We start from the raw sequence: 22,997 nt of genomic DNA, 5'->3' as shown, positions 1-22,997 counted from the left end.
ACTTGTAGGAAAAACTAGAACCAGAGGACACCATCTCAGATTAAAGGGACGATCATTTAAAACAGAGATGAGGAGGAATTTTTTCAGCCAGAGGGTGGTGAATCTGTGGAACTCTTTGCCGCAGAAGGCTGTGGAGGCCAAATCACTGAGTGTCTTTAAGACAGAGATCGATAGGTTCTTGATTAATAAGGGGGTCAGGGGTTATGGGGAGAAGGCATGAGAATGGGGATGAGAAAATATCAGCCATGGTTGAATGGCGGAGCAGACTCGATGGGCCGAGTGGCCTAATTCTGCCCCTATGTCTTATGGTCTTATAGGCTTACATTGGCTAATTGACATCACTTCCCTCTCATGCCAACTCTTGCTCTATAGTTATAAGAAGCCCAAATGTTTAGGTGGAGCTGGGCCTATTTATAGTAATTAGTTTTAGCAATTAATTTATTTCTCGGTACTGAGACCTGTTTCATATCTTCCATCTTAAAGTTTTTCTTTGATATGACACCAGAAGCCGTTACAGTTCAAAGAAACAACCATTCCACTCTTGTAGGTTGCTGAACATGCAGTGCATAACTGGCCGGGACTAAATGCAGCAAGACCTGGACAATATCCAGTCAAAGACCATCTCCGACAAGAGGGGATGTAACCACCGCCCCTTGACATTCAATGGCATTTACCATCACTGAATCTCCCACAATCAACATCCTGGGGGTTACATTGACCAGAAACTGAACTGGACCCAGCCCCATTAATACTGGGGCTACCAGGGCAGGTCAGAGGCTGGGAATCCTGGGGTGAGTAACTCGCCTCCTGACTCCCCAAAGCATGTCCACCATCTACAAGGCCCAAGTCAGGCGTGTGATGGAATACTCCCCACTTGCCTGGATGAGTGCAGCTCCAACAACACTCAAGAAGCTCAACACCATCCAGGATAAGGCAGCCCCGCTTGATTGGTACCCCATCCACAACTTTAAACATCCACTTCCACCACCGACGCACAGTTGCAGCCGTGTGTACCATCTACAAGATGCACTGCAGCAACTCACCAAGGCTCCTTAGGCCGCACCTTCCAAATCCGTGATCTCTACCACCTCAAAGGAGAGGACAGATACAGAACCAAGATATAATGACCCCTCTGTCCTCTTCCCACTGCTGATTGATTGCGTTTTAACTACTTTCTACACATTGATTTTAAACAGCTGTCTCAGTTTACCCTGTAAAACCAACTGAATTATGAGCCCCGAACTTAAAACACAAATTGCAATGCTGAAATCTATTGCAGTAAAGATGAATTTAACTAATTCAATTGCTTTGAAGTGGCGGCCTTGGCTCTAGAGCCTTGTATGAAGGCCTGCTCTCCGATTGAAAGCTGCTTATTGAGTTGCTGCCTATTTTTTTGTGTGCTTTGAAGCTTTTTCACCAGAATTTCAAGGTTTTATCAGCTGGCACATTCGCAGAACTGACTGCTTTCAAAATGGGGTGGCTGTCGCCGTGGGGATAAACACGGCGGCCATTCCGCGGCCGCCAGGTCCCACAAAGGACGAAGAGCTGGCTGACCCGTTGGGAACGTCGGGGTGGCAGGGTAGGCCGTGGGGTAGGCCGCGGGGCCTATCGAGTCTGTCTGACCATTCATTGGAAACCATGGTTGACCTGTGAACTCTGCACGCCTGCCTTCGACTCAGGTCACTGACCCGATTTTGCACTAATGTCAAATGGCGACATATGCGAGTGTCTTGGAGGTAAAGGTGCACCTGCTGCCCCCCCCCTTATTTTTTTAATCATTTAATAATGAGATCAAAAAGGGAAATCTTACCCCTGTAATAATAATAAAGCAGATCAGGCTGTGAAAGCTTAAATAGGCTCTCTACAAAATATTAAACGAGTCGCTGGGACTTTAGTTGCAAACACATGGCAGAAGAAGCCAAAACACGATTGGACTTGAAATGAATCTCAGAACTTTGAACTGAACGAACATATAAAGAAGGAGCGAGCAAGGCCCAGAGTAACATTCCCACATGCCAAGTCTTAAAGATATTCCCTGCCGTAGCTGTTCACAATGCTGATATCTCATTACACAAACACCAAGTGAATAATTTCTGCCCGACTGAATTTCGCCATCCAAGCCATTGTGGTCAGATTTGACACTGCGGGGAAGGACTAGGCGCAGTTGGCGAGGCGTCATTCTGGAGCGCGCCTGCCTGAGGCAGAAGGCTGTAGGTTCAAGTGCCCCCTTGCCGAAACTGTTGCTGCTCCACCGGAGGTCCGTGCCCTCCTTCTGATGTGAGGCTAAACCCAGTTTGCCATCTCAGGCCAACGTAGAAGATCCTGAAGAAGGGGGGGGGATATATCTGGCCAATGTGGATCCTTGAATCAGCAACACAGTAACTGACTATCTGCTCGTTATCACATTGCGATTGTGGGACCTGAACTTGCAAACTGGCTGCTGCAAAGCATCATACAATACAACAGCTGATCACTCATCAGATGGTTAAGCATTTTAGGACATCCCAAGGTTATGAATAGGCACACACACACACACGCTCACACACGCTCTCACACACACGCTCACACACGCTCACACACACATACACACACTCACACACACAGACGCACAAACACACAAAAACAGACACATACATAAAAGCATGCACACACACAAACGTACACACACAGAAACATGCAAAAATTCAAAAACACGCGAAAACTCAAAAACGCACGAAAATTCAAAAACACACACATGCACTGATACACAAACACGCACATACATAGACAAAAGCAGGTACACACACATTTACACAAAAATGCACATGTACAAACAATTGCACACACACAATTGTAAAAACACACATACACACACTCAAAAATGCACACACACAAACATGCAAAAATGCACACACACAAACATGCAAAAATGCACACACACAAACATGCAAAAATGCACACACACAAACATGCAAAAATGCACACACACAAACATGCAAAAATGCACACACACAAACATGCAAAAATGCACACACACATACTCGCAGCCACACGTTTACCCATTTCCTGTGACACTGCACATAGGAGGTCAAGGTCTCCCAGTGTACAGGTGAAAGGTTAAAGCTGGGAATGAATTGGACCAGGATTCAAAGAGGTTGGGCACAATTCATCAACCCCGTTGTGCCCGGCATGGATCCGGGGGCAATGAATGAATCGCGCGCAAGCTCCAAATCGGGCTTCATGACAGGCGCCGGGCCGATCGTGAGTCGCCCGGCTCAGACCGCCTGAAACCATCTGGATCTCCCCCTCGCTGCAATCATCCAGCACTCGGCATTCACGAACATGGAGCAGGCATAACAGCACCTGGGGTGTCTCCTAGGCCATTGGAGATCCCCGGGTGGCTGGGGACAGGGCAGGGCCAATCGGACATTGCCAGGGTGTCAGGGTGGCCAGATTGGCACTGCCAAGGATTGGACCCGGGGTGGGGGGGGGGGGGGGGAGTCTTGCCAAGTAGAGGGGAGGTGAGCGGGGATTCCCATTCCCAGGCATTTCCTCAAGCTGAATCGCACCCATTATTCTGAAGTCATGCATGCTTCCCTTATACAGAGAAGCATACATAGATAAAAGTAGGAGGCCATTCGGCCCTTCGAGTCTGCTCCACCATTCATTATGATCATGGCTGATCATCAAGTGCAATACCCTGATCCCACCTTCCCTCCCATATCCCTTCACCCCTTTAGCCCCAAGAGCTATATCTAATCCCTTCTTGAAATTACACAACGTAGGGGTGGCAGGATGGTGCAGTGGTTAGCACTGCTGCCTCACGGCACCGAGGACCCGCGTTCAATCCCGGCCCTGGGTCACTGTCCGTGTGGAGTTTGCACATCTCCCCGTGTCTGCGTGGGTCACACCCCACAACCCAAAGGTGTGCTGGGTAGGTGGATTGGTCACGCTAAATTGCACTTTCATTGGAAAAATGTAAAGAAATATTTAAAGAAAATACACAACGTTTTGGCCTCAGCTACTTTCTGTGGGAGTGAATTCCACAGAGTCACCACTCTCTGGGTGGAGAAATTTCTCCTCACCTCAGTCCTAAAAGGTTTACCCCTTATCCTCAGACTATGACCCCTAGTTCTGGACACCCCCACCATTGGGAACATTCTTTCTGAATCTACCCTGTCTAATCCTGTTAGAAATTTAAGTTTCTATGAGATCCCCTCTCATTCTTCTAAACTCCAAAGAATATAATCCCAACCAACTCAAGTGTCTCCTCATACGCCAGTCCCGCCATCCCAGGAATCAGCCTGGTAAACCTTCGCTGCACTCCCTCCATAGCAAGAACATCCTTCCTCAGATAAGGACACCAAAACTGCACACAATGCTTGTGGTAGTCACCACTGTTGTATTGTATATACTGCACACGAGGGTATTGCGGTAAGGCCCCTGTACTACAGGTACGGGGGTAGATCCCTGCCTGCTGGCTCCGCCCAGTAGGTGGAGTATAAATGTGTGTGCTCTCCGAGCTGCAGCCATTTCAGCAGCAGTTGCGGGAGGCTCCACATCTCTGCGTAATAAAGCCTCGATTACTCTCTACTCTCGTCTTGTCGTAATTGATAGTGCATCAATACTCCAGGTGTGGCCTCACCAAATCCTACACAATTTCAGTAAAACATCCCAATTCCTGTACTCAAATCCTCTCGCCATGTAGGTAAACATACCATTTGCCTTCGTTGCTGCCTGCTGTACCTGCGTGCTTACTTTCAGCGACTGATGCACGAGGACACCAGTGTCTGCCTTTCTATCTCTGTTTTATCCTCAAAGACCCTTATGAAAACCCTCTGACCATCTGCCCTTGTACCTCCTTGCGTGGCTCACTATCAATGCGCTGGTGAAGCAGCTTGGCGGGATTGGCAATGTTTTAAAGGTGCCAATCAAATAAAGGTTGCTGTTGTAGAAAATTCCAAGCCCTCGTAATCCTCCGCGTTCCCCTGGCCTCAGTCCTAAATAGCCTGTCCTGTAACCTGAAACGAAAGGCCCGGGTTCTCAATCCTCCTGTCAAGCTAGAAGGCCCTTCAACATCTACTCTGCCAAACCCTCTACGAATTTTATGCATTTCAATTAGGCCACTGTTCACTCTTCAAGACGGCAAAGGACACATCAGCTTGTTCTATTCGATCTTTCGTCGCAGGTCAACCCTTTCCTCCTGGTAATTAATCGAGTGATCTTTGCCCTTTGGAAGGCAAGTGTATCTTTCTTTCAACAAGGAGACCAAAGATGCTCTCTGAACTCCCCGGGTGGCCTCATCAAAGCTCTACAGAATTGCAGCAAGACCTCCTTATTCTTAGCAACCTGCAAAAAAGACAAACACACTATTTTCCTTTCTAATTGCTTCTTCTGCCAGCACATTAACTATCTGCGGTGCGTGTACAAGGACACCCAGATACTCTCTCCATATCAACTGAAAAATGGTCGCTCAACTTGCAAAAAAAAGAAATCTGGCTATGTTTTCCTCCCGATGTGGATATTTTCCCACATTTCCCCACGCTGTAGACCATTTCCCACCGACTTGTCCCACTTGTTTATCCAGCCTGTATCCCATGGCAGCCTCGCTCCACCCTGCTCACAGTTTACTTCCCCACCTAACTCTGTACCGGCATTAAGCAAGAATGCGGTAGGTTCAATTATCTTCTCTATTCCACTGGTGGAGACTGTATATAACCGCAGCCTGAGCTCTGATCTCTGCTCCTTTAGTGGTGAGCACTGCTGCATCACAGCACTAGGGACCAGGGTTATTCCTCCGGGTGCCCCGGTTTCCACCCACAAGTCCCTAAAGACGTGCTTGTTAGGTGAATTGGACATTCTGAGTTCTCCCTCTGTGTACCCGAACAGGTGCCGGAGTGTGGCGACTAGGGGATTTTGAAAAATGAAAATGAAATGAAAATCGCTTATTGTCACAAGTAGGCTTCAAATGAAGTTACTGTGAAAAGCCCCTCGTCGCCACATTCCGGCGCCTGTTCGGGGAGGCTGGTACGGGAATTTCACAGTAACTTCATTGCAGTGCTAATGTAAGCCAACTTGTGACACCAATAAAGATTATTATATTCTCTCTTTCAACCTCTTCCATCGGGCTGAAGATACAAAAGTCTGAGAACACGCACTAACAGGTTCGAAAACAGATTCTTTCCCTCTTGTTACCTGGGACGGGATTCTCCGACCCCGCGCTGGGTCGGAGAATCGCCGGCGGGCCGCGCGAATCGCGCCACGCCGCCCCGTTGCCAGGACACGATTCTCCGCAGAGCAGAGAATCGGCGCCATTGGGGCCGGCGTGGTCGGCCGGGCGCCAGTCGGGGGCCGCTCTATGAGGTACCCCCGCGATTCTCCTGCCGGACGGGCCGAGTGGCCGTAAAAAAAAAAGCCAGTCCCGCCGGCGCCGTTCTAACCTGCTCTGAGCGGGCGGGACCTCGGCGTTGAAGGGTCGGGTGGCGGCCTGTGGCGGAGGAGGGGGGGTCCAACCCCGGGGTGGGGGGGGGGGGGGGGCTCCAATGTGGCCTGGCCCGTGATCGGGGCCCACCGATCGGCGGGCCGGCCTCTCTGGCTGGGGGCCTCCTTTCCCACACGCCGGCCCCTGTCGTCCTGCGCCATGTCGCGTTGGAGCCGGCGCGTTGAAGGAGGTCACTACGCATGCGCACTTTGGTGTCGGTGCCACTGCGCATAAGCGGACCCCGCGGCGCACAGTTCGTGCCGGGATCGGCAGCTGGAGCGGTGCGAACCACTCCAGCGCTGTGCTGGCCCCCTGTAGGGGGGACACTCTGCCGCAGGATGGGAGAATCACCCCCCAGACTCCTGAATGACCCTCTTATGGACTGAACTGATCTCTCTTCGCATCTTCTGAATAGTACTGCACAACGTATACTTCACCCGATGCCCGTGTCTATGTATTTACATTGTGCATATATGTATGTCCTATGTTTTTTCATTCCTGGAACGACCTTTCTGGACTGTACGCAGAACAATACTTGATTGTGACATTAAATCTAAATCTATGGAGTTAGGTTGCAGATCAGCCATGGTCTCACTGAATGGCAGACCAGGTTCGAGGGGCTGAATGGCCCTACTCCTGTTCCTATGTCATCCTTCTTTACCCTCTGCTCACCCTCTTTTACCAGTCTGCCTATCTCTTCAAAATGTGGTACACCCTGGAATATGTCATTCCCAACTTTGGTCACCTTGTAACCATGGCCAGGATTTTCTGCTCCCATTCTCTTGGATGGATTTGGTGACGGGAGCGGAAAATCTCGGGAGGCCTCAATCACGTTTTACGTCAGCGGGAGGTCTCACCACAATTGACGTTTCCTCCCCCCCCCTCCCAGCCCATGAAGTAACAGGAATCCCAATGTTCAACACCGGGGGCACCGTTAGATAATCCTTTCATGTCAGTATAAGGGCACGTTGGCATGAATTACGACTGATTGTTCATGGAGCGAGCCTGGTGGTCAGACTTGCCGGAGGAGCTCAGGCCAGTGCATCACTCGGTGGGGGGGGGGGGGGGGGGGGTCATGATTGAGCTGGAGGGGGTTGCGTTGGGTGGGGTGGGGTGGGTTCATTTCAACTTTTGTTCCCACCCCACCAGCGTTACATCGTGAGACGCCCCCTTCCAAGTTTTTTTGCACCACGTTTGTGACAAAATGGCGGCTTCAACGCCATGTTTCCCGCCCACTCCCACAGGCTGTCAAAAAGTGGTAAAAATCCGTCACATGTCTCCGTATTGGCGATTAGATCTACCGTACATTCCGGAGTAATAATCGATCTTGTGGTAAAAGCTGAACCTTGACTTTCTGGCCAAAGGATCGTCAATTTTTCATATACCTCAGGCAAATGATGACCCCCCCCTCCCTCCCACCTCCACCCATCCCACCCCGCGACAGGCTTTCCATGGACCCCCCCCCCCCCCCCTCCTCTCCTCCTCAGCTCGCTGTCACACTCTGTGTTCCTGCCTGAGGGCAGGATTTAAAACAGGAGTTTTCGGATCTTCCTGCGTCGCTGCTGGATCACCAGAGCGCGGTTCGCCGCTGAGATATCGGGGGAGCTTTAGTAAGAGGCTCATCTCTCGTTAGGATGATGAAGATGAGATTGGGACAAGCTGCAGGGTCAGTGTGGCTCAGGCCGAGAGGTGTTTGTGTGAGGTAATCAGGTGGCTGCGCGAGCCACAAGCACGGTGATTGCCATATTTTTATCGTTACCTTGAACTTTTTTTGCCCAAAGAATCGGTTTCAAAACTTTGACTTTTATGCCAGTAAGTACGGTAAGCCATTGGTTTCTACTTGAGCCACTACTTCTCCCATCTCATTAAGAATATCTAGCAGCGCTGAGTGAGGATCAGCAATCCCTCAGGCCAGTCTTTGTGCCCCTGGCGCCAGACCCATTCCCACAGGGACATGGCACAGTCTCAGAGGGACATGGCACAGTCTCAGAGGGACATGGCACAGTCTCAGAGGGACATGGCACAGTCTCAGAGGGACATGGCACAGTCTCAGAGGGACAGGGCACAGTCTCAGAGGGACATGGCACAGTCTCCGAGGGACATGGCACAGTCTCCGAGGGACATGGCACAGTCTCCGAGGGACATGGCACAGTCTCCGAGGGACATGGCACAGTCTCCGAGGGACATGGCACAGTCTCAGAGGGACATGGCACAGTCTCAGAGGGACATGGCACAGTCTCAGAGGGACATGGCACAGTCTCAGAGGGACAGGGCACAGTCTCAGAGGGACATGGCACAGTCTCAGAGGGACATGGCACAGTCTCCTAGGGACATGGCACAGTCTCAGAGGGACATGGCACAGTCTCAGAGGGACATGGCACAGTCTCAGAGGGACATGGCACAGTCTCAGAGGGACATGGCACAGTCTCAGAGGGACATGGCACAGTCTCAGAGGGACATGGCACAGTCTCAGAGGGACATGGCACAGTCTCAGAGGGACATGGAACAGTCTCAGAGGGACATGGCACAGTCTCAGAGGGACATGGCACAGTCTCAGAGGGACATGGCACAGTCTCTGTGCTCCATGTCCACGAGCATGGAGACCCTGATTGACACGAGAGTAGGCCCCCAGGGCTGGCAGCGGCAGGTGACGGCGAGGCCCTCGGAGCACGCTCTGGCCTCACACCCATCCCACGGAGTAGCCCAGGGGCCATTGGGCACTCCGAGGGAGGAGGAGGTGATGGGGTCCCATGCTGGTGACGGAACAACGCAACATCGCTGAATCCGCCCCCGCCTGCCCCGGCACATCTGATGCTCAGCGGGCAGAACAGGATGGCACCACACCACCTGTGACACCCAGAAGGCAGCTAGGCCCATCCAGGCCCGGTCCTTCCAGGGGACGACCGCCAAAGGGGATCGAGGTCACCGGGCAGGAAGGGCAGCAGGCCACGTCCACTGTAAATAGCACAACAAACACCTGCTCACCAACATTCCAAACTGACTTGGTCCTCAGTCAGACGGGTGTGAGGGATGGGCTGGGCTGGGAGCTGAGGGTGTGGATGCGGAGCATCAGGGCCTATCATGGAGCGGGTCGTCATCACGCTCCATCCAATGGACTAGGCGCACTGATTCTGCCAACCCAAGGTCTGCACCTTGTAACGCAGCAGGTGATGCACTTCAAGGCAAATGTCAATGGGGCTAGAACCTCTAATGCCACTTATAAAAAGGAATATTAGTTGAGCTTGAGACAGGGCGGAGTTTGTAAGGAGCATCCAGGAGGGCTTCTTAAAACAATATGTAGACAGTCCAACTAGGGAAGGGGCGGTACTGGACCTGGTATTGGGGAATGAGCCCGGCCAGGTGGTAGATGTTTCAGTAGGGGAGCATTTCGGTAACAGTGACCACAATTCAGTAAGTTTTAAAGTACTGGTGGACAAGGATAAGAGTGGTCCTAGGATGAATGTGCTAAATTGGGGGAAGGCTAATTATAACAATATTAGGCGGGAACTGAAGAACATAGATTGGGGGCGGATGTTTGGGGGCAAATCAACATCTGACATGTGGGAGGCTTTCAAGTGGCAGTTGAAAGGAATTCAGGACCGGCATGTTCCTGTGAGGAAGAATGATAAATACGGCAATTTTCGGGAACCTTGGATGACGAGAGATATTGTAGGCCTCGTCAAAAAGTAAAAGGAGGCATTTGTCAGGGCTAAAAGGCTGGGAACAGACGAAGCCTGCGTGGAATATAAGGAAAGTAGGAAGGAACTTAAGCAAGGAGTCAGGAGGGCTAGAAGGGGTCACGAAAAGTCATTGGCAAATAGGGTTAAGGAAAATCCCAAGGCTTTTTACACGTACATAAAAAGCAAGAGGGTAGCCAGGGAAAGGGTTGGCCCACTGAAGGATAGGCAAGGGAATCTATGTGTGGAGCCAGAGGAAATGGGCGAGGTACTAAATGAATACTTTGCATCAGTATTCACCAAAGAGAAGAAATTGGTAGATGTTGAGTCTGGAGAAGGGTGTGTAGATAGCCTGGGTCACATTGAGATCCAAAAAGACGAGGTGTTGGGTGTCTTAAAAAATATTAAGGTAGATAAGTCCCCAGGGCCTGATGGGATCTACCCCAGAATACTGAAAGAGGCTGGAGAGGAAATTGCTGAGGCCTTGACAGAAATCTTTGGATCCTCGCTGTCTTCAGGGGATGTCCCGGAGGACTGGAGAATAGCCAATGTTGTTCCTCTGTTTAAGAAGGGTAGCAAGGATAATCCCGGGAACTACAGGCCGGTGAGCCTTACTTCAGTGGTAGGGAAATTACTGGAGAGAATTCTTCGAGACAGGATCTACTCCCATTTGGAAGCAAATGGACGTATTAGTGAGAGGCAGCACGGTTTTGTGAAGGGGAGGTCGTGTCTCACTAACTTGATAGAGTTTTTCGAGGAGGTCACTAAGATGATTGATGCAGGTAGGGCAGTAGATGTTGTCTATATGGACTTCAGTAAGGCCTTTGACAAGGTCCCTCATGGTAGACTAGTACAAAAGGTGAAGTCACACGGGATCAGGGGTGAGCTGGCAAGGTGGATACAGAACTGGCTAGGCCATAGAAGGCAGAGAGTAGCAATGGAAGGATTCTTTTCTCATTGGAGGGCTGTGACCAGTGGTGTTCCACAGGGATCAGTGCTGGGACCTTTGCTCTTTGTAGTATATATAAATGATTTGGAAGAAAATGTAACTGGTCTGATTAGTAAGTTTGCAGACGACACAAAGGTTGGTGGAATTGCGGATAGCGATGAGGACTGTCGGAGGATACAGCAGGATTTAGATTGTTTGGAGACTTGGGCGGAGAGATGGCAGATGGAGTTTAATCCGGACAAATGTGAGGTAATGCATTTTGGAAGGTCTAATGCAGGTAGGGAATATACAGTGAATGGTAGAACCCTCAAGAGTATTGAAAGTCAAAGAGATCTAGGAGTACAGGTCCACAGGTCATTGAAAGGGGCAACACAGGTGCAGAAGGTAGTCAAGAAGGCATACGGCATGCTTGCCTTCATTGGCCGGGGCATTGAGTATAAGAATTGGCAAGTCATGTTGCAGCTGTATAGAACCTTAGTTAGGCCACACTTGGAGTATAGTGTTCAATTCTGGTCGCCACACTACCAGAAGGATGTGGAGGCTTTAGAGAGGGTGCAGAAGAGATTTACCAGAATGTTGCCTGGTATGGAGGGCATTAGCTATGAGGAGCGGTTGAATAAACTCGGTTTGTTCTCACTGGAACGAAGGAGGTTGAGGGGAGACCTGATAGAGGTATACAAAATTATGAGGGGCATAGACAGAGTGGATAGTCAGAGGCTTTTCCCCAGGGTAGAGGGGTCAATTACTAGGGGGCATAGGTTTAAGGTGAGAGGGGCAAGGTTTAGAGTAGATGTACGAGGCAAGTTTTTTACGCAGAGGGTAGTGGGTGCCTGGAACTCGCTACCGGAGGAGGTGGTGGAAGCAGGGACGATAGTGACATTTAAGGGGCATCTTGACAAATACATGAATAGGATGGGAATAGAGGGACACGAACCCCGGAAGTGTAGAAGATTGTAGTTTAGTCGGGCAGCATGGTCGGCACGGGCTTGGAGGGCCGAAGGGCCTGTTCCTGTGCTGTACATTTCTTTGTTCTTTGTTGTTTGTTGTTTTGTAGAACATAATTATAACACTTCACAAATGCTACCAAAGCTCTAATCACAGCTTCATCTCAAAAGCCGGACAAAGAATTCAAGAATGCAAGCTTCAAATTAATTCAAAGATTGCATCTGACTTTTCAAAATTTAATTGGCACAAATACATTGGCAAGGGAAAACAAAACCCAAGGGCAAGTAGTGTGGAGAGACCAAGGCTGTTTCGATTCTGTACTCCCCCCTACTCAGTATTCACTCAGAAACTTTCATCCTTGGCAAGAGTGCACTATTGGGCACACACTGATTTTACACAGCGGAGAATCGACATTTTCAGATAGTAAGCACCCCCCCCCCTCCTCCCTCCCCCCAGTATGTAAATTGCCCGTTGAGATGAAAGGCGGAAGAGAACTTGCAATTTTTGGAAAATCAGTAGGAGGGATTACAAGAGTTTTCCAAGGATTGTAGAGCAGGGTCTTGACTTTCAGGTAAACACTTATTAAAAAGCAGAATTATAGAATTATTTACCGTAAGGGTCCATTGAAAGAAGGATTGGCGTTACTATATATGGGGGTGGTGGGGTGGCGGCGGAGTGGTATTTGGACCAGTAATCGAGGGGCCCAGGCGTAACACTCTGGGAACTTTCGAATCCCACCACAGCAGCTGGTGGAATTTGAATTCAATAAATGGTCGAATGATGGCCAAGATACGAAGGTCGTAAAAACCCATCTGGTTCACTCATGTTCTTTAGGGAAGGAAATCTGCCGTCCTTACCCTGTCTGACCTACATGTGACTCAAGGTCCACAGAGCAATGTGGTTGGCTCTTAAAATGGGCGCACAGTTAATTTAGGGTTGGGCAATAAATGCTGGCACAGCCCGCATCCCACAAATAAAAAAGAAACACCTTTCACAATCTCAGCCATATGGTTGATGTGTAACCCCTGTTGAAATGTAGAAAAATGAGACAGCACTTAACAGTCTTACAAACAGGAGTGAGGTAATGACCAAATCATTTATCTTTGTGTCGTTGAGGGATCCACCACGTAATGTCTTTTGTATCCACCTCGTGCCACCGGGTACAGACGGTGCCTCAGTTGACAGTGCAGCGCTCCCTCAGTGCTACGCTTGAGGTATCAGCCTGGAATGTGCGCTTGCGCTCCTGGCGCGGGAGGTAGAAAGCATACAAAATGCCACTTGTCCTCCTCATTCTTTCATCGCCGCGTCGAGAGCGGGTTTAAAAATCAAAAAGGTCTACATTGATTCAATCAAGCTCTGGTCAGAATGTTAACTTCACTTCACTTAACTTCACTTAAGTGAATCTAACTTCACTTTTTTTCCCGACACTATCCTTCTATTGGTTGTGAACATTCATAGAAAGCCCCGGGGGATCTGTTAATATGTCAAAGAAACAATATATACACGTTGATGTCAATTGTGGCCAGATATTGTGGATATTAATAATATCAGCTCACACAGGCCATGGTTCAAGATGTAATTAAGGCCAGTTCTGTAAAAAAAAGTTAGCAAACAAATACAGCATCCACTCATCAAACTTGCGATGTTAGATCGGTGGATACTTACGGGTGTGCACAATTTGCAGGGCCCCTTCACCAGGCTCCCAGTCAGAGGGAAGGGGGTGTAGACCCCAAGGTTGTCCAGTGCTTCCTGAAGATTTTTCCCAGAAATTTCCACGGACCTTTCTTCTGAGGTCAAGTAGAGAAGGTGTTGTCTACGGTGGGAAATAATCGTTTCAATCGAATGACTTCCAATAACTGCACTTTCCACCCAGTCAGTACATGGGGCACAACAACGCACTTGGCCGAATTCAGAACAAGGGGGGCACGAAACACACAGATTCCGGGAATTAAATAGCAACGTGCCGCTAAACGGCATGTTTGCAAACCTGAGGATTCGCAACCCAAGCAGCCTCTCAACATTTCGCGGTGCTGCTCAATTCGCCATGTTCTGACAGACGGACAAACTTTCCAATATCCGGCCCGGAGTTTTCCCTGCTCTATAAATCCGAGCAACAAATAATCAACAAAAGAGCCGTCAGCGGGATTCTCCGTCCGTGCTGACGTTGGGGCAGGATTGGCGGAGTTCTACCACAACAAACCTGGCACCGCACCTGGAGCGATTCAGCGACCGTGGAGGGGCTGGTACGGGCGCCACGCGGAACACGATCGATTCCAATAGGGAACGGGGTCGGATTCGCCAGGGTCGGGATCGGCATTTCGGTGTAGCAACCGATTCTCCACCCAATCCCGTTTGGCTCCAGCCGACGGAGAACACCGCCCCTCATCTTCGGCATTTTCCGCACCTCATTCTCTGCTCGCGCAAACTGCTGCTGCTGAAGGAGGTGGCGCAGGATGCGTTGAATCCCCTATTTCCTTTGGCCCACCGTTTGCCAGCTGCCTGCAAGCTCCCCCTGGCCGTGCTAAGTGAAATGGCTTCAGCTACAACATTAAAATTGGCGCGTGCCGGAATATCTGGAGAGACACACTGGGAGGCTGGGGTATGAAGGTCGGTCGTTTGTTTATCCAATCACAGGACCGTGGGCGTCACCAGCGAGGTTGGCATGGCCCATTCCCGTTTGCCAATGGCCTTTTTCTGCCATTTCCCCGAGGGGGAGTTAAGAGTTGACCACATTGCCGTTGGTCTGGAGCCACATGTAGGCCAGGCCGGGTAAGGATGGTGGATCACCTTCCCTAAAGGGCGTTGGGTTTATAATACAATCAGAGCCATGGTCGCCATTACGGAGGCTAACTTTCAATCCCAGATTTTAATGATTGAATTCAAGTCCCATCAGCTGCCCGTCCCCAGAGTGTTAAGCCTGATTCAGCGATGTGACAAACGTGGAAAACAGCGGGAAGAGCCACTCGATGCCACTGCGCTGTGGATGCGGAGTGTGGGGCGATGGATAAGGACAAACATCAGAAACCCGCAAATCAGGGGGTCAGTGAAGATTGTGGGAGCATCGAAGGAAGCAGCCAAGAGGAGATTGAAAAGGCCTTGCCGCTGTGAAGGGATAGAGGGGGGACGGGGGTAGAGGTGGGTGATGGAGGTGGGACTGTTGGCAGGAAGGAGGGAAAAGGCCTCAGAGCAGTTCAAAGGATGCAGTGGCGAGAGACTGGAAGAGGAATGAGCGATCAGGGAGGAAACGCAGAAGAGCAAACCACCAGCATGGCGGCGACCCCCCGAGTAATATCGGAGAAGGAAGATGAATTTATCTAGCATCGTTCGTGACCTCAGGATATCCCAAAGCCTTCTGCAGCCAATGGAGTGCTTTCAAAGTGTAGTTACTGTTGTAATATGGGGTAACCTGGCGGCCATTTTGTGCACAGTAAGGGCACCCACTCACTCACACACACAGGAACACACAGAGGAAAGGACCAGATACTCTTGTCGTTTTAGTTGTGGAATAAATGTTGGCTAGGAAATCGGGAGAACTCCCTTAATCTTTGAACAGCGCCGTTATCTAAAAGGGCAGATGAGGCCTGGATGGTTTCCATGGGAGAGCACACACAAGTACCACCCTTTTCACAATAAACTTAATCCCTCCATTCCACAGCCACACACAAGAGCAAAGTAAAATCTGGCAAACCTTGAGCTGATCTTGGCACCGACCGTTGATTGAAGATTGAGGCTGACCACGTGACTCTCCTCACTGACAGCTGCTTTGATAACACCGTTCTCCACAGAATAAAGACCTTTACAGGTGGGCTGCCACTGAACTCCCAAAACCTTGAATGAAAGGCCAACATTTTCTTTTTATCAAACATCTGCCTTAACTCACGGCAAATTGAAGGACTTTCCAAGCTTCTGAAGTGCACATCGAGGTGGAAGATCTGAATTGCCTCCCCCGACCTTTCTTCGAATTAAGCAGTTGGGTTGGGGAAGGCCTGCTGCGGTCGACAGGAGTGTACAGGAGCACGGATAGGCCATTCAGCCCCTCCAGTCAGTTCAGTCAGCCATTTAATAAGATCATGACCTGTCTTTGCCTTCACACCCCTGCCTGTTTCCCAGAACCACAATTCAGCCTCGGACATATTGAGTGACTGAGCCTCCACAGCTCTGTCACAGACTAACAACCCTCTGAGATCAGAGATTCTGTCCCACCTCCATTTTAAGTGGAAGACCCCTTATTTGAAACTGTGCCCCTTGGTTTTAGATTGCCCCCCCGTGAGGGGAAACATCTCCTCAGCATCGATCCTGTCACGTCCCCTCAGAATCTGGTCTGCCCCAATACGATCATCTCTCATTCCCCTCAACAACAAAGAATTAGGGTCTAACCTGTTCCAATCTCCCTCATAAGGCAACCCATTCCTCTCAGGAGTCAAATTAGCGAACGTTCTCGGAGCTGCCTCCATGGGGAGGTAATGGCATAGTGGGAATGCCACTGGACCAGGAACCTAGAGGTTGAGGCGACCCATGGGTTCAAATCCCACCAGGGCAACCAATGGAATTTAAATTAAATTGATAAATCTGGAATATAAAACTCGTTTCAGTCGTGGCGACCATCGTTTGTGGTTAAAAACACACACGGCGGCAGATTTCCTTCCCTGAAGGACATTAGTGAACCATGACGATGGTCCCATGATCATCATTAGATTTTTAATTGCATTCCTGGTGAGATTCAAACCCCAGAGCATTGCCCCGGGGTCTCCCGATTACCAATCCTGTGATCATCACACCGTCTTGGGGATTGACGCCGACTGACCGAGGAACGGAGAGTTGACGGAAAGTGGCAGGGGTCCAGAAACTTCCCAATCACTGAGATTATACCCATAGGGAGCACAGATAGGGGAAAGGGGGTTGAAGACGTCTATGGGGCCAGCACTGAGGCAGTTAATTTCCAACAAAATCATCCCGGATTTGTGGGTTTCGTTCGCAACAGAATCCTACAGTGCAGCAGAAGGCCATTCGGCCCATCGAGTCTGCACCGATCCTCTGAAAGAGCATCTTATCTAGGCCCACTCCCCCACCCGATCCCCGCAATCCCACCTAAACTTGGGACACCAAGGGGCAATTTAGCATAGTCAATCCACCTAACCGGCACATCTTTGGCAAGGCTGGCATTTGCTGCCCATCCCAATTTGCCCACTCCCTGCGATGGGATGGGATGCTGGTTGCCTGGGGGAGGGCCGAGGGGCAGAGGCGAGGATGCATTTGCAGTTGGAGGACGGACTGCTCACAGGACACCGTCCGGCGAGCGCATGAGCTTCACGCCTGGCCGCCACCGACCTGTGGTCTGCTTGGCTGGTGCCTCAAAGTTGCAGGAGCGACTTCCTGCCACCAGAGGGAAGCATCAACTAAACCCTCATTGGAAAGGGAGGCAAGCACTCCATCGGATAGGAAAATGTCACAGCCACCATGGCCACCCAGTGTCCCAGTATGACTTCCCTCCCACATCACCCGCTAATGCCTGAGCTCACAGAGGGAGAGAGAGAGGGGGGGGTGTATTAAAAAATAGTTCCTTTTCCCTTCAATCCAACTTTTCAACTAGGATTTACCCTTTCAATTCATCCTGATGCAAAAAAATCCCTTCCGTGAATTTATTCCACAAATTGATGATAGTGTGAGAAGGAATGTTCTTAGTCCCAGCCTCTAACCTTCCTGAAGGCTCGCAAGGTCCACGACGGTGGTCTCCCATTCGGTGCTGGCTTCCCAGAATAAACAGCCTGCTTGCTTCAATTCAATGTGTCTCCTCTTAATCTTTATATTCCCCCCCCCCCCCCCCCCCCACCCCAGGCGCAAAATAAGCTGAATTGCTTAAATCTTCCTTCATAGGGTCTGGGCATCTGTTTCTGACCCCCCCCCCCCCCAATACTCACTCCTCCACCATATCCCCGGAACCCCAACTAACCTGCACATTCATGGACACTAAGGGGCTTGGGCGGGAGGGGGGGGGGGGGGGGGTCAGGAAGTGAGTTACTCGCTGCAGGAGTCCGAGCCTTTGACCTGCTCTGGTAGCAACAGTGTTTACATGGCTGGGTCCAAATCAGTTTCTGGTCAATGGTAACCCCCAGGATGTTGGTAATGGGGGATTCAGCGGTGGCACTGCCGTTATTATGTCATGGGAGAGTGATTAGATCCTCTCTTGCTGGAGATGGCCATTGCCTGGCACTTGTTTGGCACAAATGCCCACTTGTCAGCTACTTTTCACCCGAACAGGAAAGATCCAGTTCCAAGCAATCAAGCGGAAGGAATTGGACATAAATATTCGCAACATAGGGCAGCACGGTGGCGCGGTGGTTAGCATTGCTGCCTACGGCGTGAGGACCTGGGTTCGAATCCCGGCCCTGGGTCACTGTCCGTGCGGAGTTTGCACATTCTCCCCATGTCTGCGTGGGTCTCACCCCCACAACCCAAGGATGTGCAGGGTAGGTGGATTGGCCACGCTAAATTGCCCCTTAATTGGAAAAACAATAATTGGGTACTCTTAAAAAAAAAAATTTTTTTTTTAATATTCGCATCACTCCCTGGTATTTGGGTAATTTAACAGAACAATGGACAAAACTGAAAAGGGGGTGGAAATCTGTCTTGGCCATTGGCGTAAAGTAGAATAATGTTGGGCAGAGACCATAATGCGAATGATACGATGTCCACCCTTCCTCACCACCCCCAGAGATGAATTTCCTGATGTGTTTAACAGGTCAATACCTTCTCGTTTATAAATTCCTCGTGCACAGCCGACCAGTCCTGGTGCCGTTCCAAAACAAAAGCTTTAATCGCCCTTCGAATTGGAATCGTGTTCTTGCTACCCTGGTAATTGGTAGTCGTTTCTTTGACCCCCCACTCCCCCCCCCCCCGCCCCCAACATTCGGGTTCGACAGATCTACCCTGCAAAAATGCAAGCGAGGTAATAAAGATTTAAACATTTTCTGTAGCTGTGGTTGTGACTGGAGGACTTGTAAGTGGGACGATGTTGGTGGCTTTTGATGTCTACAGGAGGTCACCTTTGGGGGCAAACCACATTCCATTGCAGGGGCTGCTGCGTGCTCTATTCCCGCTTTATTCCAAAGTCATGCTTCAGGGTAGAAAGTTCATGGCTAACCCTCATTTCATGGACACCCAGGTGCTTTGCAATTATCATTCTGGCACAGGGAGCCCTATTTAATCTCTGTATTTCTCTGCAGTGTATTGCGACCTATTTGCAGCCATTAGGGCTTAGTTACACTCTGTTTTCGTCACGTGTGTACCTACACCACATGGACTGCAGCCGGTCAAGAAGGCAGCTCACCACCACCTTCTCAAGGGCAACTAGCGGTGCCTAATAAATGCTGGCCTAACCAGGGACGCCCATGGTGACGAAATGAATTTAAAGAAACAGATATCTCAGAGGTTTATAGGGCCGAAGGAGATCGGAGAGAAAGATATAGGCGATTTGAATGGTAGGGTGAGAATGTACCCGGTGTACAGGGGGGTGATTGGGTGAATGGGATTTGAGGAGCATCCTCCTCCAGCGGCCCTGTTCCCGCCAGCTCCCGTTCAGTAACTATCCAGCCCATAAACAGGGGATCACCATCTCTTCCCCCTCCCATTAATGCTGCTCACCTCCTCATAAACAGGGGATCACCATCTCTTCCCCCTCCCATTAATGCTGCTCACCTCCTCACCCGCACTGAGAATCAATCCCCTTTCTATTTCACACCACTTCTCCGCATCAACAGAACGCACGGGGTCATGTTCCCCCATGGATACCCAGTCCTGTCTCGCCACAGCCCAGGTCTGCCATCTCCGGATTGGCAGGCCGCTTGGCCTGCACCACCGGTGCTGCATAAGCAGGAATGTCCTTCGACTGAATGTTGGGAATACCGGAAACAATCTCTTTGGGCCCCGCCGCAACTTCATTCCCTAGCCACCCACTCCATCCCTCACCACCACCCCCTCCCCGCCCCCCCCCAGAAACGGTCCAACACATAATCAGAGCTTCAAATCAAATGCCTGAACCATCGCTAAGACCGCCTGTTTACGCCTCCACAACATCGCCTGATTCCTTCCCCGTCTCAGCTCATCCACTGCAGAAACCCTCACCCAGGTTTCTGTTACCTCCAGGTGTGGTCACTGATGTGTTGGGTACTCTGGATCTGTGGAGACTACGTTTGTGCTACTGACTGCGGGCTCGGTCTGTCTCAGAGGCTGCATCCCGAATGAGCGGGAAAACTGGTGCCCTCTGTCTTTATAGTGACCGTGCCCTAACTGGTGATTGGCTGCTGTGTTGTGTGTGTTGATTGGCCTTGCAGTGTGTCAGTCAGTGTGCGTCTCTGCACCATCATATACTGATGTGTATATTATGACATCCCCCCTTTTCTAAAAAAAAATGTGTGTTCGTGGCAATAAATAATGTAGTATGCGAATGTTCCTAACTATGTGTGGCACATGCGAGCATATTTACAGGACTATGTACAGAAACTCTAAGATATTTACTTTGGAAGGTGTCTAGTGCAGATGAACAGTATGTAACACAAAATATAACTAGAACAACAGTATGTACAAACCAGTGAGTTAATCAAACAGGGTAACGAAACAATCAGTTCATGAGTTCAAAGAGTCCATGAATTCAGGCAGTTCATAAATTCAGTCTCTGAGGTGGGTGACGAAGTCTGTTGACCGCCTCAAGGGTGGGTCAGGGGCCGCCTGTTCTGGAATGGGCGGGGCTGTGTCAGACTCAGAGGGTGGCAGAGCGAAAGGGAGATCTGCAAAGTCCGTGACGGGTTCGCCGTGATGGCGAGGCAGGACATGATGATCTGGTGGCGAGCGAGGAAGGAGTCGTAGTGCCCGCCTATTTCGGCGAAGAAGAGAGACGTCTTGTAGATGAACCAAAAATGACCTGGGGGCCACTTGTCTGAGCACCACAGCGGTGGCGGACCAACCACCATCGGGAAGTTGGACACGGACCTCGTCACCAGGAGCCAGAGCAGGGAGATCCGTGGCGCGGGCGTCGTACGCCGATTTGTGTTGGGCCCGAGACAACTGCATTCGACGAAGGACCGGAAGGTTGTCCAAGTCCGGGACATGAATGGCCGGCACCGTCGTCCGCAGCGTGCGATTCATCAACAATTGAGCCGGTGACAGGCCGGTGGACAATGGAGCTGATCTGTAAGCAAGCAGGGCCAAGTAAAAATCGGATCCGGCATCGGCCGCCTTGCACAGGAGTCGTTTGACAATGTGCACCCCCTTTTCAGCTTTGCCATTGGATTGGGGGTAATGGGGACTGGGCGTGACATGTGTGAACTTGTATCGTTTGGCAAAATTGGACCACTCCTGACCGGCAAAACACGGGCCATTGTCAGACATGACCGTGAGCGGGATGCCATGGCGAGCGAAGGTTTCCTTGCACGCACGGATGACTGCATTTGAGGTGAGGTCGTGTAGCCTAACTACCTCCGGGTAGTTTGAGAAATAGTCCACTATGAGGACGTGGTCCCGGCCAAGTGCATGGAACAGGTCGATGCCCACTTTGGTCCAGGGGGACGTGACCAACTCATGGGGTTGCAAGGTGTCTCTTGGCTGAGCAGGCTGGAAACGCTGGCATGTTGGGCAGTTAAGAACGGTGTTGGCAATGTCCTCGTTGATTCCAGGCCAGTACACTGCCTCACGGGCCCGTCGGCGGCATTTCTCCACTCCCAGTTGGCCCTCATGGAGCTGCTCAAGGACGAGGTTCCGCATGCTGTGCGGAATGACGATCCTGCCCAGCTTTAGTAGAATTCCATTTACCACCACCAGGTCATCTTTAATGTTATAGAATTGAGGGCATTGGCCCTTGAGCCACCCGTCTGTCAGGTGGCGTAAGACACGTTGGAGCAGGGGATCGTTGGCCGTCTCACGACGAATCTGGATGAGTCGTTCGTCCGTGGTGGGCAGATTGGATGCGGCGAATGCCACCTGAGCATCAATTTGGCATATGAAGCCCGCTGGGTCGCAGGGTGTGGTGACAGATCGGGAGAGTGCATCAGCGACAATGAGCTCCTTACCCGGGGTGTAGACGAGTTCGAAGTCGTACCGCCTGAGTTTAAGGGGAATGCGTTGCAGGCGCAGCGTCATGTCGTTAAGGTCTATTTGAATGATATTGACCAGTGGCCTGTGGCCTGTGTCGACTGTAAACTTTGGGAGTCCATAGACATAGTCATGGAATTTGACGACTCCGGTAAGAAGGCCCAGGCACTCTTTTTCAATTTGCGCATAGCGCTGTTCGGTGGGCGTCATTGCACGTGATGCGTATGCGACAGGAGCTCATGAGGAGGCATCGTCACGTTGAAGGAGCACTGCTCCAATGCCGGACTGACTGGCATCCGTGGAGATCTTTATTTCTTTGGCCGGATCGAAAAATGCCAACACCGGGGCCTTGGTCAGCTTCGCCCTGAGTTCCCGCCTTCTTGTTCGTGGGTGGGGAGCCATTGGAACTCGGTCGTCTTCTTAACCAGGTTCCTGAGAGCCATGGTGTGGGAGGCGAGGTTCGGGATGAATTTCCCCAGGAAATTGACCATGCTCAGGAAGCGGAGGACCGCCTTCTTGTCCTCCGGTGTCTTCATGGCCATAATGGCAGATACCTTGTCAGCATCCGGCTGCACGCCAAACTGTGAAATGTGGTCTCAGAGGAATTTAATTTCTGTTTGACCAAAGGAGCATTTGGCCCTGTTGAGGCGGAGGCCATGCTCATTGATCACCTCCAACCCGTCTTCCGACATAACTATGTGCTCCTGCAGGGTGGTAGACCAGGCGATGATGTCGTCCACATATACGCGAACCCCTTCGATACCTTCCATCATCTGCTCCATTATTCTGTGGAACACGTCCGATGCAGAGATGATGCCAAACGGCATCCTGTTGTAGCAATACCGGCCAAACGGGGTGTTAAAGTTGCAGAGCTTCCGACTGG

At 50.7% G+C, this 22,997-nt stretch overlaps 1 protein-coding gene across 2 annotated transcripts in view; it reads right to left on the bottom strand.

The window, feature by feature from the left end:
* The window catches only part of LOC140403637 (microsomal triglyceride transfer protein-like), an 88,597-nt gene that overhangs the window by 48,001 nt on the left and 17,599 nt on the right, over positions 1–22,997 (bottom strand). For both annotated transcript variants that reach the window (XM_072491783.1, XM_072491784.1), the window contains exons 6-7: positions 15,720–15,859; positions 13,697–13,844 (exon numbers count right to left, since the gene is read on the bottom strand). In XM_072491783.1, coding sequence (XP_072347884.1) covers positions 13,697–13,844; positions 15,720–15,859 — 288 coding nt within the window. The remainder of the gene's footprint in view (positions 1–13,696; positions 13,845–15,719; positions 15,860–22,997) is intronic.

The sequence above is a fragment of the Scyliorhinus torazame genome, chromosome 28 (assembly GCF_047496885.1).
Source record: "Scyliorhinus torazame isolate Kashiwa2021f chromosome 28, sScyTor2.1, whole genome shotgun sequence".
NCBI classification, from domain to species: domain Eukaryota; kingdom Metazoa; phylum Chordata; class Chondrichthyes; order Carcharhiniformes; family Scyliorhinidae; genus Scyliorhinus; species Scyliorhinus torazame.
The sequence above is the reverse complement of the archived record's forward strand: the minus strand, read 5'-3'. Positions and strand labels throughout refer to the sequence as shown.